The 12,962-nt window shown below is 29.3% G+C and overlaps 1 protein-coding gene across 3 annotated transcripts; it reads left to right on the top strand.

Annotated features, from left to right (window-relative positions):
• The first annotated feature begins 1 nt into the window (after position 1).
• LOC126851280 (synaptic vesicle glycoprotein 2B-like) lies at positions 2-12,188 on the top strand. 3 transcript variants are annotated; one of them, XM_050595040.1, is made up of 13 exons: positions 42-137; positions 4,109-4,432; positions 7,479-7,541; positions 7,924-8,085; positions 9,155-9,317; positions 9,631-9,752; positions 10,023-10,267; positions 10,414-10,571; positions 10,658-10,853; positions 10,938-11,052; positions 11,228-11,387; positions 11,538-11,665; positions 11,758-12,188. In XM_050595040.1, exons 2-13 carry the CDS (start codon positions 4,279-4,281, stop codon positions 11,826-11,828), a joined length of 1,737 nt encoding a protein of 578 aa, XP_050450997.1. In that variant the 5' UTR covers positions 42-137; positions 4,109-4,278; the 3' UTR covers positions 11,829-12,188. The 3 variants fall into 3 exon arrangements, with proteins under 3 accessions (XP_050450999.1, XP_050450997.1, XP_050450998.1); XM_050595042.1 differs by lacking the exon at positions 4,109-4,432 and having other exon boundaries at positions 2-137; XM_050595041.1 differs by lacking the exons at positions 42-137; positions 4,109-4,432 and adding an exon at positions 7,141-7,394.
• The last annotated feature ends 774 nt before the right edge of the window (positions 12,189-12,962 follow it).

The following is a 12,962-nucleotide window of genomic DNA, read 5'->3' as shown; positions in this document are numbered from 1 at the left end:
TATCACGACTTGTGATGCGGTTACGCGCTTATATAGTCTTGAGAAATTGACGAGAATGACGCCACGATGACAAATTAGAAGAAGAGACGCATAGAGAGGGAGATTCTATTCGTGGAAGGCAACTGCGCAAACAAAGGGTTCGAGTTTAATTGTATTTTAATTATAAATGAATAGAGTACATCCGTGCGCATTTGGTTAAAGGAATTTTTTTTTAATATAAAAATAAGGATTTCTTTCTCTCTCTATTTAACTAATACAGCTTCTGTTATTTTTTCAGTTATCGAATAATATTAGATAATGATATCATTTTATCTTACAAAATAAATTTTTTATTTAATTTTAATAAGCTTAGTTTTTTACTACATTTTTGAAATTTGTCAATCAAAGTATAATAGATAACAAAATAAATAAAACTACCCCCAATATAGTTGATATAAATAAGCATTTAGTTTTACTATTTTAAAGAATATTAGACAGAAATATGATTCCTAAGATGAGAAATTAATGATATCTTAATATTGCGTGATCGATCATACATGAGAATTGGAGTAATAGAGGAAAAAACGGTGAAATACATTGCTTGCTTTGGTGAAAAACACGTAATCGTGAAATCCCAGATTTAATCGATATTTCCTAGTACGTAACAAACTGACATCGTTAAAGCAAAAGCGTAAATAATTCATCTGTGTATATTAAGAAAAACATTTTCTTATGCTGACGCGAATAAAATTATTCTAAACGTGGAACGTTCCGTTCTATTTTACACTGCATTTGAGCGCATGACCAGTGACACATATCAACAAAGGGGCCAACGATCTTCTTGACACTCAATCTTAGAAGCAATTTTCATTCGGTACAAAGTCTTCTTATGCTTTATGGGAAAACACGCGCTCTTTCGCAAGCTTCGGAATGAGATTGCTACGCAATACTTATCTCAAATTGGAAGTAAACGACTTAATTTATTTATTATATAATTTGATGTTATATGTACAGATATATCTCAATTCTGTAAAAACCATTATAATCGTATTTTTTTTTAATTTTATTATTTTTATAAAATATTACCTTATACGTATCATAAGGAATATATATTTATCTGAATATTATTTTTTCATAGAAATAAGAAGACTATTTTTAATAATTACACAAAATATACAAAATTATTTTGCAAGGACAATTATTAAATTGTTGAAATTTAAAGTTGATTCTAATTTAGTCAAAGAATCTTTCATTAAAAAGATATTTTGAATTTTTTCGATCTTTTTAGAAACATCTTTTACATCTTTGACGTTTTCAGTCTTCGAGATAAAATGTGAGACGATTGATACTTTTTTACAGACAGTGCAAATAATGATACACAAGATTGATGCCGGAAATAAATTGCACGTAATCAAAGTTCGTTGGATCAATTATAAATAATGCAGCGCATGGCATATATTATCATTTGACGCACTTACGAATGCCGCAAGAATTAATTGCGAATTAGATTCTTGTTTATATGTGTACAGAGAGAATTCGCTTAAATATTTAATTCACTGAGCAGACATTATTGAATAACCAATTATAAGTATTTTTTCTATAAACATTATTAATAACGGATATTTCATATGTTATTTCTTGCATCTTTTGCTAATTACATAATTCTATAACGTATATGGATTATCATCAGTAAATGGATATTAATGGTCCGCATCTAACCGAGATAAATAACATGTTTTCTGAGCAATGATCTTATTACGAGATGTGTTTTAATGTCGCATTTGCAATGTTTGTTATTGAAGTTAAGTTACTCAATCGAAAACGCATATTAAAAATGCAAATTTGTGAGCGATAAGCGGAAAACTAATAAGTTTAATTTTCCCGTAAATGATAAAAAAAGGGTAAGAACTGTATACGTTAACATAAGTTAGCATATTATAACGTACCTGAATTATAAATAATTCATCTAGTATAAAGTAATGTTCATTGATAGTTTCATCAGAAATATATAGACAGAGAGCTTGTTTGGAAAATCCTTACGAAGGAAAAGTTTATGACGTTACGTGCTCTTTTTATTCAATCGCAATTATGATAGCGCGGCGCGGATCGTCATTTTGTAACACAATCATCGGTTTTTAAACCGATTAAACTGAAGGTCAGACGTAAGTCGAATAACGCGTTGAAATCCATTCCGCGCGTTTCTTTTTCCACACAAATTACTAGCCCTACGTTTTTAACACCTCAGTTCGTAGATATGATAATTATATGTATAACTATTATATATTTAAAATACATAATTATCTTTATTTGCGTGTTATATGCATATTATAATATTATGTGTAAATTTTTTTTCCACATTTTCTATTTTTACACATTTATTATGATTAAAAATATCAAAAGTATTTTTATACAAATTCAAACGCTCGTATTTTCGTAAAAGAATCGCATTTATTAACAGACATTTATACGTTTATAAGAATATTTTATAAAATTTAGGTCGTATCATATTTCAAAGATTATATTTTATATGCAAGATATTTTCAATATATTATACAGAATTATATTAACAAAAAACATTTGCAATATTTTCAAATTCCACATCTGTGCAATGATAACGCTCAAATATGTTTTTTTTTTTTTTTGAAAAAACCTCTCGAAACTTTCCGACATTTGAATTTACGATGATTTGTCATACCTTTCTTCTTGACAATTCGGTAGTCTTCCGAATATCATATGTCATGTCCAATTAAAATCGAGAAATTACGATGTGTTTGTATATAAAGATAAGATGGATTGTTATGTGTTATTTTAGAGAGCATCTTAAAACAAAGTGAGTGATAGCTTCACGAACAAATGCGAACTTGGAATTTTACCTTAAATTATATTTTATACCTTAAATTATAATTTATATACTAAAAGAATTTACATATAAGCGCGCTATTTAATTACAATATATTCTGATCATTTTTCATTTATTTCATTTTATTTAGCTTATTTTTTTAACAGACTGGTGAGGTACTTGTTATTTTGTCATCAATAGACGTTGATCATTTTTCATTCATTGATCATTCTTTATTCAAATTATTTAGCTCGATTTTGACAGGTTGCTTTCACGCGACGGTTATTTCATCGCTTCTACGGCAGTTGAACACAAACTTTGGAAATGTACACATTTCAGTATCATTATTTTTGGTATCTATGATTGATACAATCGCAAATGACTAAAGAATATACAGTCGCGAGGAAGATAATCAAGAAATTTGGAGAAAATTGTGCAATTATCATTGTTTTTGTGTACCAAGTTTTGATAGCACGGGACATCAATGATGTACAAGATCTATAACGCGATACTGATTTCGGTATTGTTGCTGCGATGGCACTCGAGAAAAAATTTACGGAGAGAGAAGGATTGTAATGGTTTCGAACGGAAAAATATCGAAAGTCGAACGTATGTAAAATATAAATATCCATTAGAGCCCTTCGTTTCTCTTGCTTGTGCATTATTATAATTATTACACATTATAGCCATATCATTATAATATTTAAAAGAAAATTTTGAATTTTTATTACTACAATTTTTTTACATTTTTTTGGATCGACATAATGTTTTATGATAGTGTTTCTATCCATGAAATCTTGCCATTCTGGGCAGAGAGAATACACATTGGGGCCGGCAAACCGGTATGGCAGTCAAACACTAATTATCGAATCGAATGATTCTAAATTTTGTAACGCAAAATTCCACACGAAACAGTACAAGTATATCTAACAGAATTAGAGACACAAAGTACCTTATTATAAAAATAGACGACACACACAGGCACCTCAATCAACATCCTAATTTTTCAGACACAGATTTTGTATCTCTTAAAATTTTTTTGATTCGCTCGAAAATTTTTATTAATGTACGACCCGGTGGAACCTGTAGATTTTGCGAGGCAACCAAATGTTTGTGCTCGCGCTATCTGCAATCAGACGTTATTCATCTGGTGATTTATGAGCAATAACAAGGAATCACGTTACAGATTTCTCACCTGACGCCTCCCCCCCGCTCCCCCTTTCTGTACGCGTGGGTGCGCGACATGACTTTTTCTCTTTGATAGGCGAGATTTATACAGGTTTTTTTCAGGAACCTGTTCCTGATTATCGCCCCACCGTCGTCAATCATCATCGTCTTCTTCGCGCTTCTTTCGCCTCGGCTGCATTTTTCTCGCGAATCGGCCAGTTTAGTGTTGTCGCGCACCACTCTACATGTACGGTTTAGGAAACGTACCCTGAAGAACGTTCTCAAGGTGGTGCATGCGTGGATTTCTAAGAAGACCAATAAAGGTTGCTGTAGTACGAGCTTGCACTCCCGATCGCTGTATATCTTGTTCTCTTATTTCGCGAACCTTTCACGTAAGCGAAAGAACGATAGACAAAGACATTTTAATGAAGCCGGTGAAATCTAAAGGCAAGTTATTGCCAATTTTCTCATTAACTAAGTAAAATTGTGTTAAACTTATTTCAGATTCTTAATGTTTTGCATTTTCTAATGTTATCTATCTTTATGTCCAAGCCCTTTCTGAATGAAATATTGCTGTTTCTTCCTTTCTTCCTCTTTCTCTTACTTTCTTTATATCAATTAATAACAGTGATTAATTTCTAGAAAATTGTTGAAAAAAATTATTAATTAAAATCATTAATTATTTTTATTTATTATCTTTTGTATCTGATGTACATATTTTATATTAATTGTAAGCATATATTTAAATAATGAGACATTTATATATATATATATATTTTTTTTGTACATATTATTTTTTATTATGCTGCAAAAACGGAAGTTATTATCACGAAAAAATTCGATAGCATATCGAACTTTTTCTGCTAAAATTCCCGCTTTTGCAATGTTATTCATCACATTATTATATAACGAGATAAAATAAAATTACATTAAAAAACATTTCGTGCTATTAGATAATATTGTCTGTTCGAGGGAATTTTTATAAATTACTGATTTATTGAATCCACAGATTGTAGCGAGACTAAGAGAAAATCACAAATTTTTAATAATCCTCTTTGTTGTATCAATAAATTTGTTTGATAGTAGATATAGGTAAATCTTTTTTTTTAATTAACGTGATTCCTTGTTATTGCTCATAAATCACCAGACGAATAACGTGTGATCGCAAATAGCGCGAGCACAAATATTTTAATATTCTTTTGGTTATTTATTTTACAGGCAGATTTTTCTCTTTGCTTTAAACTGTGAATCATGTGTAATTATCTCTTACGTAATCAAGCACACATTCTTGTTGTAAAGAATTAAATTAATGGATGTAGTAATAAAAATGTGTGGGTGATACATATTAATCCACGTACATATACTGCATAATATGTTTTTAATTGTATGCGAATGTAAAACGATCGCGAGATATGTCAATCAAATGTAATCCATTAGGCAACTGTTATAACAAATTAGGAAATTGTTACAACAAATATAGTATTAATTATTAATATTCATTTTTTTGTCTGTATAAAAGCACGCTTAGATAACAAATTATTTATTTTAATTAAATTATTTTGCATTTGGCACACTTTTGCAATAATAATATAAAACTTTGATTAATATATTTTAATATATAAAAAAATTGACGCTGTATATATTATTTAAATTATATTATTTTTTAAATTATATTATTTAAATTATATTATTTAAATTATATTATTTAAATTATATTATTTAAATATATTATTTAAATTAGCCTCAAGAGATATTAAATTTACATTGCAAAGTATTGAACCTGTTATTTAATAAACAAAAATAATAATTCTAGTTTTCTATTCTATTTCTCTTTTCATTAAAGAAATGAGTATAATAATGTGAATGTTTAATTGCGTTAAAAATATTCATGCGTTAATTTTTAATGTTTTACTTTGTTTTTATATTTCATATATATTTCAATACTTTTTATTTCTTGTCTTATTCTTGTCTTAAGCTTGCTATTTTTCTTCGTATTTTACTGGCAATTTATGATGCAAAATAGAGCCTATAGAATACAATCTCCATGAAGGATGCGTTAAAAAACAACGCAATTTTTAATCGGAGTTGTAACGCAAAAAGTTATAGTTATGGACATGTTGATACACGCATATATATATATACATACATACACACACACACACACACACACACATTCTAATAAATATTAATTATAATGTGTTTAGCATCTTAGGTGTGGTTTAAAAATGCTCCACTTTTTTATACTACAAGAAATTAATATATGCAAAGAACAGTTTAGTCAGAAATATAATTATTGTCAGCTTAACATGATTAATTATTTTATTGTATACGCTGACATTTGTATGATAGAGACACGCATTTTACCGGAAGCCATGACCTGTTTATCAGAGTAATAGTCTTTTACAACGAATTTGATAATACAGATGATATATGTATTTTTATATCTATTAGTTGAATATTATTAAATATTTAGATGTGAAATCATATTTAGTTATTTTAACATTAATTTTTTAATTGTAATTTTCATTATGTGTGTGTGTGTTATTTTATTATGCCTTCGAATATTTGCGTAAGCATAATGTGATAGTATTTTCAATAAATATAGCATAGCAATCAATGTAATAATTAATTAATTAATTATCTAATTATCTAATTATTTAATAATATTTAAATATTTACAATATATCTAAGACTATTTTTTAATACTAAAATATATAAATTATAGAGAAAATATCGCGCATGATATTTTGTTACCTATGTGCACTGGAATTTAATTCGTAGAAATAGTTTTGCTCCAATGCATCTTAATAACAAAAAGTACGTAGATGCTGCAATTTTTAAGTATTAGTTATGATAATAGAATAGATATTAGTTAATGATAATAGAAATGGACGTTTATTACTGCATTACATGCATACTTAAATGCGTGTAAACTTAATACAGTATCAAATTATATCATTATTTAAAATATTGCAGCATTTAAATTAATTTCAATTTGTTACTAATTAAATAAATTAATTTTGTATAATAATAATAAAGATTAAAAATTTTATTTTAAGAGAAATTTTTAATGCTTGAGAATAACGTATAAATGAATAAAATATATTGATATTATAATGACAAAATTGATATAGGAAGTATTAATAACATAAATATGTTATTAATATTGCCTTTGAGAGGCTTAGCTTAAATAAATATTATTTTTGAGATTCTGAAACGTTGTGTGATAATATTGACAATTCCTTGTGATCGTATAAATATACCGAAGTATCAAAGTGAATACAAAACTAACTGCGAGAGAGTGACTGTACTCGGTGATAAGTGACAGGAGAAATGATTCTTGAACGACTTATTCATTTATTTACAAAATATGCAACGGTTAAATACAGACGTATGCGTCATCAGTCAGGTGTAATATCAATTTTAATGCACATAAATTTAAAACTAGGCTACATCAAGATTTGTTATAACTCAGTGCTGTGACTGTTTATAGATGAGGACGCAATATCCGAAGATCCGAGTCCGGCAGATTTCGAACGAGCAATTATAGCAACAGGTAAGTAAAGGTTTTCGTTATTGTTGTATAAAAATCCCAGTATTTTGTAATATTGCTATTTAATATTCATTCCGAATATTCGCGGATTTTCGTTAAGTTTGCGAAGAACAAAAGCTGCGTACATATGTCTAAATTATTTAATTCAAATATAATTTTGAACGAATTTTTATATCACAGTTATTTGAATTTTTATTGACAATATATATATATATATATATATATATATATATATATATAAGTATTGATCAACATGATATTATTATATTATAATGACAGATCATCAATGTTCCATCGCGTGTTAATATGTATATTTTTGAACATTTAACTCAATGGATCGGACAGAACTGAAATGTATCAATATGTGTCTGATATTTGTTGCCAGGTTATGGAAAATTTAATTATTTATTGCTTCTGGCGGTGCTGCCGGCCAGTTTCTCTAGTATCTTCTCGTCATCGGTGATGTCCTACGTGCTACCATCCGCCGAATGCGATCTCCAGCTAACCATGTTTGACAAAGGACTGCTGAACTCGATGGCGTTCGCAGGTTGTATTTTCAATTCGCATAACAATTGCATAACAAGAATTTATTACAGATGCGAGGGAGCTCGATGAGAGCCCTAGAGCGCCAGAGATTGGCACACTTAGAGTGTATGATTATCGCGCGGTACACTGCCGGTTCGTTTGTAGACAATAGTGAGGGCAAACACGAACCCACGGTAAATACCGTATGATTTTATTTCTTGTCGCATGCGATTTCCAATCGGCCGAATTATTTTCGACCGATCGTTTTCGCGATCGCTTACCATCCGCGCGAGCAACTTATCCAGTGGCGGATTAAGGTTCTTCCATAAGCCCAATGGTACAGCCATCTTGGAGGCTCTCCTCGCTTGCAGTGGCTTCGAAAGAATTCTAAATCAATGATGTTTCTTATCTTGCATTGTTATCTATCTTTTTAACAGTGAGAAAACGCACGAGTTTATTATTGTAAAATTATTTTATTAAAAGAAACTATTTGTGTAACAAAAAAAGAGAGACCTTTACAAAATATATATCTGCTCTCATTTATCATTAATATACTTGGAATTTTATGGGAAAAATATAGGATGGATTATTAAAAAAAAAAAAATATTTACATAAGTATCTTTCTTGAAATTGAAAATATAAGAGTGTGAGACACAGTTGAAGAATAATTAATTAGTTTAACCACGCCTAGAGAATGTATATATAAAAGTTACTCTGAAATACACTCTGAAAGATATATTTGTATATTGTATTATATAAATATACATCTCGCGTCTTGCGATTCCAAATTATAGAAATTTTTTAACAATTTTGAAACAAAAAAGTTAAGCATTTTTAGTTAAAATTCTCAGCTTGGAGACCCCTAGGCGTGTGCCTATCGAATAATCCGGCACTGATCTTGTCGTACGTACACGGGATATCACAAATATGAGAATAATATATATTACTTAAAAATTATTTAAAAAAAAGCTCTATGTAAACATTTAATTTTGATTGCACGCTATATTTCTCACATTTTCTGTTTTAAGATCCAATTTCTGTCGGAAAACTTATACAAAGGCAGAATGGACTAATGTATTAATCTGTTTCAGGAATGATTAGCACGGCGTTTTTCTGGGGTTGCATAGCCGATATGTTTGGCCGTAGAAAATTAATGTTCTACGGTTACTTGGTTACTGGTTTATTAAGTTTGGCGACGTGTTTTTCACATACCGCTTGGCTTTTAATAATATTCAAATTTCTCGATGGTGTCGTGTAAGTTGGAATCGATGGTCGTTGCGATTAGTCGTTATATGCTGCTTTTATTATGTATAAGTAAACAGTAATTAATTATCAAATATTAACTATATTAGTAATAACTATAATTAATTCTTTCGTAACTATAGATTGGAATATTTAATAAAAATTTTGTTATATTTAATAAATATTTTATATTTATTTGTTCTGCATTTCTACTGTAGTAACACACATACACACACACACACACATATATATATGTATAAAAAAAAATAAAAATTTACAAAACGAATGTCACACAAAAGTTGATAGCCTGATCAATAAATTGCAGCATATCTGGCCCATATGCAGCTCTTATGTCGTACTTGGCGGAGATACATAACGAAGTCCATCGATCGCGCACGTACATGTGGCTTGGCGCGTTCTTCTCGCTTGGAAACATTTCCCTGCCATGTAAGTACAGCCTTGACACCCCTTATCTGAGAATACAACGAGGGTTGTATTATAGAGCGGTCATTTTTAAGCCGGCAATGCGTACAATTATAATATGCGCATTGCTGACATTGTGAAATTCATTAAATACTAAGAGAACTAAAATTGATTAAAAAAATTAACAAAAATAAAAAAAAATATGCGATGTTACTTGTCATAATTATGCGAATATTTTATAATAAATAAATTCATTAAATAAAATAAGTTTTTTAATTTTTTTTTTATTCTTAGGTATAGCATGGCTCATATTACCTCAAAAGTGGGAAATTACATTTTTCAGTCAAATTATAAAAATAAATTCGTGGAGAGTATTTTTAGCGATCTGTTCGTTACCAGAATTTCTAGCGTGTGCCGCTCTTTTCGCTTTCCCAGAAAGTCCGCGCTTTCTTATCCTGAAAGGTCGACATGATGAAGCGTTGAGTGTCTTTAAGAAAATGTATTCAATCAATACCGGAAAAGATCCTGATACATATCCAGTAATTATGTATAACAATATATTTTATATTTATTCAAAGATAATAATATATTTAGACGCTTTATTATATGTATTCGGATGCTTTATTAAAAACAATTTGAAAAAATTGTTGGTCAAGTTTTGCTAACGATGCTACTTAATTGACAGATAAAATCTCTCGAGGATGAATATTCTGTAAAATCTTCCGGGAAATGTATACAAGACAAGTTGCGTAACTGCTTAAAGCAGATGAAACCTCTCTTCTTGCCACCCAATATTTTCAAATTGATACTTATATCGACAATACAACTGGGAGCAACGATAGGGTTAGTTTGATTGACTTATTCCTCTCTTTTTCAATTTAAAAAAGAAATAAACGAAATTTATGAGATTTTATAATTGCAACTATTAGATCGAACTCGCTGCGCCTTTGGATGCCACAGCTATTTGCGATGATCGAAAGTTACAAGAGCACTCTCATGAGGAGCGACAATCACGTATCAGGTCTGCAGCCTTCGTTTTGTTATATGTTAGGTCAAGAAAAATCGTATCTTAATTCCACTCGATTTATCAATGAAACAAGCAGCGGCAAAGTTGCATGCGTTCCGGTAAGCTATCTTTCTAACGTGAATAAACTTTGGTGGCAAATTATAAAAAGCAAATCCGCAAAATAATATACATATCAATTTCAGGCGGAGTTGAATTCTCGAGTCTTTATTAACTCTATTGTCATCGCCGTTACAGGCGTAATTGGTTATACTCTGGCTGGTAATTTGATTACCATAATTGGAAAAAAGAAACTAATGGGTAAGATATTTATTATTTATAGTAATAGATGCAGTAATATAGATAGATGGTGATTTTATTCATGAAATCAGCAAAGAAAGATGTTTGCGATGTCGTAATTTTACTGCAAAGTCTAATATAATTATCTGTAATTATATAGATATATATATATACCATCATTATTATATTTTTGCAGCAATTTGTTTCCTTTCTGCTGCTGCCTGTTGTGGTTCGCTTTATTGGGCCGAAAGTACCAACGGCATTCTCGGATTATCTTCGGTATTTGTTGCTATGTCGAGTATAGGAGGTGCGACTGTTACTAATGTTATCGTTGACAATTTTCCTACATGTCTCAGGTATGATAGTAATTTAAAGTGTTTATCATATATAATTTAAGATATTTAAAAAATATTAAAAAAGAATTAAATGAAAAGAAACCATTGTGCTTCTTTGTATTTATTTTATAATATTTTATAATAACTCTTATTATATTGTTCCATAAACAGAACTATGGCAGTCAGTATAACTATGATGATGGGAAGAATAGGCGCAGTGATAGGCAATTTATTGTTCCCCGTTTTATTCAATTTGTCATGCCTAGGACCATTCATTATGATCGGCTCAGCTTGTTTTGGTATAGATTATTGTTTTCTTGCATCTACATGTACACAAAAATATACTATAATTGTGCATGAAATTTTTGAAAAATATTTAAAATTTTTCTAGTGTCTGCATTTTTGGTCGTTGCACTACCCCGTAAGAAAAAGGATGAGGACAAAGCGAAGGCCATTGCTTAATCTTTCGCAGATGTATCTTGTATCTATGTTTCTTTCTTTATCATAGTATCAATATGTAAATATATTTTTGTTATTATATGTTTTAATAACTATTGCTATTTATTATTTTATATATCCGTATGTGAACAATATTTTTCGTCATATAAGTAAAAATGCTCACATATATGTATAGTCTGTAAGGGGTTTATTTATTCCCCACTTACTGTATTTTATATATATCATAATGTAGTGAATAAATTATACACTTACACAATGTATATAGGCATACATGCATATCTCTCAGAAAAATGTATTTTTAAAGAACTCAGCGTCATTAAATACATCAGAATCGTGATTTCAATAATATTTTTTTAATATTAACTCGCTAAGCTTATAAAACTTATTTTATCCTGTTTAATCGAAAACTCTTTTTTATTTAATTGTTGACTTACATAAAAGTTTGGACAATTCTTTTACACATTTTTTGCCCCATTATTTTTGATTTACTTATTTATCTGCCTAGAAGTCAGACTTTCGAAGTACAAAACTACGAATTACATTATAGAATCTGACTTTGTAGAATTTAGAGTGAAATAATATATATATATTTTATATATAATTTTGCATTAAAAGAATGTATATATTATGACAAAATAAATATTGTAAAAGTAATAAAAAAAATAAAAGAAAAGAATGTATATATATATATATATATATATCGTTGTATAGTATAATATATCGTCATAATACGTAAAACATTTCGGCAATGTTTAAACAATAACATCTTATTCGACTTTGGTGGGGAGATATACAATAGTCAATAGCGCGCTAACGTTTACGTATCTCGGTCTTATCATCATTCGTTCGGCGATACTCGAACAGAGTAGTGGTGCGAGAAAACATTCCGTAAAATTTCTTTTCGAAACGCGATCGAGATCAGAATCGAGAAATTATTCGCTGTAATGATTTAATTAATAAGTAATTAACTTTTATAAATAATAAATACATATATCGCGACGATAATTCTGGAAGCACACAATGCGCGTTATTTACTTAAATAAGTATAAAATCGTAATGACAAAAATCCAAAATAATAAATTATCGTTTCGTCGTGATGTTTACGAAAAATAATTAGTTTTTTAATGATACGTAGAG

This window comes from Cataglyphis hispanica, chromosome 8, assembly GCF_021464435.1.
Source record: "Cataglyphis hispanica isolate Lineage 1 chromosome 8, ULB_Chis1_1.0, whole genome shotgun sequence".
NCBI classification, from domain to species: domain Eukaryota; kingdom Metazoa; phylum Arthropoda; class Insecta; order Hymenoptera; family Formicidae; genus Cataglyphis; species Cataglyphis hispanica.
The sequence above is the reverse complement of the archived record's forward strand: the minus strand, read 5'-3'. Positions and strand labels throughout refer to the sequence as shown.

Coding starts and splice junctions, on each gene's coding strand:
- LOC126851280 (XM_050595040.1), top strand. CDS start 4,279: ATGCGTGGATTTCTAAGAAGACCAATAAAGGTTGCTGTAGTACGAGCT. Junction 9,753..10,022: donor TGGAAACATTTCCCTGCCAT/GTAAGTACAGCC, acceptor TTTTATTCTTAG/GTATAGCATGGCTCATATTA. Junction 11,666..11,757: donor GATCGGCTCAGCTTGTTTTG/GTATAGATTATT, acceptor AAATTTTTCTAG/TGTCTGCATTTTTGGTCGTT.